The following is a 5827-nucleotide window of genomic DNA, read 5'->3' as shown; positions in this document are numbered from 1 at the left end:
AAGTTGATGGAAATAACAGGGACAGGGCTTCAGCTGGTCACATTACGACGAGAGAAGCAGGAAGGGCTCATCAGTCCAATTAGTCGAGTTCAGCTTGAACAACGTCACGAGTAATCAACAAAATCACATCCGAACACCGCTGTAACGACGAAGCCGTGCAGCTGCCGCGTCGTTGCCGCCCGGTAGGCTTAGGCCGAGTCTCGCTAATTCTCGTTCACCGGACGAGAACAAGTTGGTGGCCAAATAGCCGAGTTGATAGCACGTGCTTCAGCTCAGACCACAACGACTCTTTCGTTTCTTTTTTTTTTGGGTGTAAGATCGCATAGTGTTATCTCGATTTTAAGCTCTCGTCCAGTTGCGTCCGACAGCTTTTTTTTTTAACCGTGCAAGTACCGTTGTCTAACTTACTACGAGATAAAATTTGCCGCAATACGCAAGCTCTGCGTGCAGTTTCACCGTAAATGAGCCAGCGGTTGAGGCGGGGAAATTTTTTTTTCTCTAATTCAAGTATGCGCCAACTAGCCAAGAAGAGGTGTTAATACCTTAATAGACACACGTGGAATAGTCGTACGTATTGTTTTTTTTTCTTCGAAATCTTGACTGGGTGAGAGCCTTACACGAAATCGGCATTTAAGAGCGCAGCTCTTATGTGCGTCGTCGGCGGCGCAACCGGCAGAGATATACCAAAGCGATGAGCACGACCAGAATGAAAAGGCGGAGGAGGGGCTATACGTTGAAGAGAGAAAAGTGGAAGCGTAAGGTAGAAAGCAGAGAGACAGGGTGCGGCGCGGGTAGGCGAGAGGAGTAGCGCTCAGTTGGCGCCGGCTGTTGCGTAATGAGTTCCTAAACGCGTTTAAAGGTAGTCGTCATGCTTAGAACGTGCACCACAACCACTTGCACAAAAGCGACTGCGGTGGATTAAAGAAAGAAACAAGGGATTACAGAGGACTAATATTAAACAAAACATTAGGATGACAAAAGATTAAAGAAGCAAAGAAATGTGACTTAAAAATCTTGCGGTCATGAAAGAGTGTGTCAAGAAATACATAGAGAACATAACAGTTTACTTGGAACATTAAAATTGGATGCATAAAAAAAACGTGTAAAGGAGCTGGCGCCTTTTGGTTCATCGATATCAGGTTGATTACAGGTATGCATCATGCGCGTTGAACCGTGCAAGTACCATTGTCAAACTTACTACGAGATAAAAGTTTCGCCAATACGCAAGCTCTGCGTGCAGTTTCACCGCAAATGAGCCAACAGTTGAGGCGGGAAAATTTTTTAAGGTTTGGTTTGGTTTATGGGGGTTTAACGTCCCAAAGCGACTCAGGCTACGAGGGACGCCGTAGTGAAGTGCTCCGGAAATTTCGACCCCCTGGGGTTCCTTAGCGTGCACTGACATCACACAGTACACGGGCCTCGAAAATTTCGCCTCCATCGAAATTCGACCGCCGCGGCCGGGATCGAACCCGCGTCTTTCGGGTCAGCAGCCGAGCACCGTAAGTTTTCACGATAAAGATGCACGGTACTGTATAAGTTTCAATTCCTCACAGCACATACAAAAGACACGGACAGAAAGAAACGCACCACAAGCGCTTGTGTTTCATTCTGTCTGTGCCTTTTGTGCGCACTGTGAGGAATTGAAGCATCTGCCACCAGCTATCCCAGCAGATCGTACTGTACGTTTAGTGCTTATGCGACTCAGTGTAGCTATGGGTGGTCTTTCTGAACTACATCGTCTATTGTTGTCGGCCTTTGAACCGATTGCTTTCAACTTAGTTGACATCCACACCTTTTTTTCTTCGTTTCTTTCACTTTCACAATTCAATTCTTAACGTCGATAATGACCGCTAGGAATCAATTTATTCTAAAGCAACTACTGCAACCTTGAGGGCATTGTGGCAGCACCAAAACGTACACGAACGAGAAGGGTAGAAGTAATACTAACTTTATTTTCTGTCCCACACACTTCCTGCATTTTAAGATGAGCTAATTTATAGTGAAAGACGTGCCGGCATACTTTTTTTGCGACTAGATTTTGGGCGTACTGCTTAATCAGCGTTGGCGTTGTCAGCACTAGCGGAGTCCGCTTCTGCAGAATCGGCACTGGCGGAATCTGACCTGTCAGCCATGGCAGAGTCGGCCTCGGCAGAGTCGGCACTGGCGGAATCAGACCTGTCAGCGTTGGCAGAGTCGGCTTCGGCAGAATCGGCACTGGCGGAATAGGACCTGTCAGCGTTGGCAGAGTCGGCTTCGGCAGAATCGGCATTGGCGGCCTCGGACCTGTCAGCATTGGCAGAGTCAGCTTCGGCAGAATCGGCATTGGCGGCCTCGGACCTGTCAGCGTTGGCAGAGTCGGCGCTAGCTGAATCGGCATTGGCGGCCTCGGACCTGTCAGCATTGGCAGAGTCGGCTTCGGCAGAATCGGCATTGGCGGCCTCGGACCTGTCAGCGTTGGCAGAGTCAGCTTCGGCAGAATCGGCATTGGCTGCATAGGACCTGTCAGCGTTGGCAGAGTCGGCTTCGGCAGAATCGGCATTGGCGGCCTCGGACCTGTCAGCGTTGGCAGAGTCGGCTTGGGCAGAATCGGCATTGGCGGCCTCGGACCTGTCAGCGTTGGCAGAGTCGGCGCTAGCGGAATCGGCGCTAGCGTGGTCATTTCGGGCGAAGAGTGACCAAGCTTGAGCCTCCGTTGCTGTTGCATAAGAGAACAGGAAGTTCAGATGAAACGTCGCTGCATAATTGGCCTGCACTATGTCACAGTATATAGAACCATAAATAAGATTTTTCGAGGACTGGCTATTAATCTCCTATTCCCAAGTTCTGGCCTTCACTATGTCATAGTATATAGAGCATAAATAAAATTTTTAGAGGCCTGGCTATTTATCTCCTATCCTTACGTTCTGGTAGCAACGTGAATTTTCTGACAGCGTAAAAGAAATAAGCATTTCCTTCTTCCCCTAACCACGCCTTAGGGCAGTCCTTCGACTTCCCATGCATTTTAACACATATTTGAGACCAGTTCTGTTAGCAATGCAGTCACACATCTTATAAGGGTTTCTTTTATTTCATGCCCCATTCTGTCTTCTTTTAACTGAACCACAAATACGGCATTATAGCAAATGCTGTGATTTGTGACCTTATTTTCAGAAACATTTTTTGCTGTTTTCATTTAATAAAACTGTAATTAAAAATACCAACTGAAGAGATGTTTGTTATTCTAGCTCAATGGCTCTGCTTCTCTAAGATCAAAAGAGAAGAAAGGCAGCTTGTTATCTTTTGTTGTTCTAATAATGCGTCAAATTTGACAACAATGATATTGCGAGATATTTCAGGTCAACGAGAAAACACATATTTACTGCAATATTTTGGGAGCAGCAATATCCACTAAACATTTGTTCAGTAGCGGCTAGTCATATTGTTCAAATTTCAATTTTACGCTTTGCCTATCTGCTTTTTTGGCCTCCTTTGCTATCTGTTTTGCAACTCTCCTGGTAAAGTACTTTTGATACAAATCCTCCTCACGTAACCGTATCGAGATGTAGCATTTTGGAGATATCCTAAATGCCTTGATATTATTACGCATATATCCTTGTAGGGTGGGCATTTAATGCACTCCTGAAGCTTCATGTATTTGTAGGGTTACTAAAACTTTTGCTCTCACCACTGCAGACCTTTTGGCCATGAAGGGTGCCGTAAGCGACCTACTATATGGCTCAAAATTAAGCGGCGTGCCCCGAAGGCTATTGGCAGAGGTTATACATTAGGTTGGATTAAGACAGTTCGTGTACTTTTTAAAGTTCCGTAAAATAAATGTGACACCTTAACATCACAAGCGGTGCTCACTTCTCGAACAACCTACTTCGACAACCAAAACGAAACTACGGTTTGCTATACCTTACCCCGGCATTACAGTGACCGAGTGCCGGTTAGCAGAAACCTGTCGTGGTTCACCTAGGGGACTTCAGTACGTCATCATCAGTATCGTTATTACATTTGTTGTCGCTGTGATGCAGCGACCGCCCCGCTCTAGCAGAAGACAGTCAGCAGCTTGCCTAAGGTATACTACCTTTCCCTGCCTTTACACTGCACTGCAAGCACCACGAGAAGCATAACCAAAACAGGGAAATGCTCGTCTAGGGGACCTTTCACGGTCTATTGTTATTTTGATTACAGTACGGTAGACAATGTACAGGTGCGGGCAAAAGTAATCGGAGCACGCTATTCCGCTTTAAGTGCAATCACGTCTGCCATATTGGTCATGAAGAAGCGTTGTTTGTGCATGAGAGAGCGCACTAGTGTCCACTGACAGCCTGCGCATACCACATCTGCCCGTTTCAATTAGGCAACGCGTGAAAAATGTTCGAAGGCAACAGAATGCTTCGTTTACTTTTGTTCGCACCTGTAGCCTTAAGTGAAACGAGCAGCGGCTCATCCAGTGTATCTAGCTTTTACTTGAGATCAACTTTATAAGTGCTGTTGCCATAAAGTAACCACGAGATAGGGACAAATGGGCAGTGGCTCGCCTAAGGAGTAGTTGACTACATGAAAAGTTGAGCGCGAAACATTTAGTCTAAAGAGGCAGCGGTTAGCCTAGGAAACCTTTCGCGACTACGAGACGCATAGTGGCCCGTTTCTTCCGCTTGACAAGCTTGGGGAAAGTTCACCATAGACTTAACTGCTGACCATGTCAGTTAGCCGGAATGGTTAACTGGAACCTTCCTTTGTCTAAAGCCCTTGCCTACAGCGACTGCCGCGGCCAGGATCAAACCCGCACCTTTCGGGTCAGCGGTCAAGCACCATAACCGTTAAGCCACCGCGGCGGCTATTACCAGAACTAAGACGCTAGAAAAAATTAATGCGGAATGCAGACTTACCAATAAGTCCCACCATTACTGCAAAAAAAAAATGTATGGAGTCGATTAAGACGCACATTAGTATTGTTAAGTTCAGACTTTAGCTTGAGCACAGATCCCCAATTATGTAGGCACGGAGAAACGACTTTTCTTAAATGCTGCTTAACCCATGTCTACAAAGCGTAACTCTAAAGGCTGACACAAGTAGGATTTGGTTTCTCATTTTATTTACACATATACATTTTTTAAATGAAAATTGTGACGGAATCTTGTCTAGCCCTATATGAGCACACAACCACAAAAGTTCCCATCGCATCTGCTCGTTACTAAGATTATGTGGTTTCCTAAAAGCGATTGATTTTAGTGGTTATATTGCAAGAAATGAATGACTAGCATCTGAGTAAATAAGCAGAAGCATTTAATGACTCCCTTTCTTGTTCTATTGGTTCCTCCGTTCGCTACAGGCAGCTACCTCTTCAGACATCTGGGCTGACAGCCACGAAGTAATGTTTACCGCTGGCCCCACAATCGTAACCGACGGGTGATCAGAAGCAAAGAGAAAAAAAATAATCATCGGAAGAAAAATTATCAACAAAGTTCCCATCATATACGAGCCCCGGCGCTAAATTTTGAAGTCCAGCTACGTCTGCGGTTAGGTTCCTACCATGACTCAGTGTGCTTAATGAGGTCTCAGGAGTCCGTCTGCTTCTAATTCTAGCTACGTTATGATAGGTATAGATTACAGACAAAATACTGCATGCATAGAAAGCGGATGCACTCATTTCTGATGCCACAGTCGCTTTAAAGCACCACTGGCATGACGAGATGAAGACCGGAGTACCCACCGACCAGACCGAAGAGGATGCAGACGGATAGCTTGGCCATGATGGTTTGCTGTGGTTCGGTAGCTCGAACCGACCGGTGGGGCTGTACTAAAAGGTCCGGCTCGTGAACAGAGTTGAGCAGACCTT

General features: G+C 46.1%; 1 protein-coding gene across 1 annotated transcript; it reads right to left on the bottom strand.

Moving 5' to 3' along the window:
- Positions 1-1932: 1932 nt before the first annotated feature.
- On the bottom strand, positions 1933-5827 carry LOC144109997 (uncharacterized). Its single transcript, XM_077642803.1, has 3 exons — positions 5702-5827; positions 4878-4895; positions 1933-2695 (listed from the first exon to the last, which is right to left on the bottom strand). Exons 1-3 carry the CDS (start codon positions 5739-5741, stop codon positions 2052-2054), a joined length of 702 nt encoding a protein of 233 aa, XP_077498929.1. The 5' UTR covers positions 5742-5827; the 3' UTR covers positions 1933-2051.

The sequence above is a fragment of the Amblyomma americanum genome, chromosome 11 (assembly GCF_052857255.1).
Source record: "Amblyomma americanum isolate KBUSLIRL-KWMA chromosome 11, ASM5285725v1, whole genome shotgun sequence".
NCBI lineage: Eukaryota > Metazoa > Arthropoda > Arachnida > Ixodida > Ixodidae > Amblyomma > Amblyomma americanum.
This window is presented reverse-complemented; position numbering and strand designations above follow the sequence as displayed.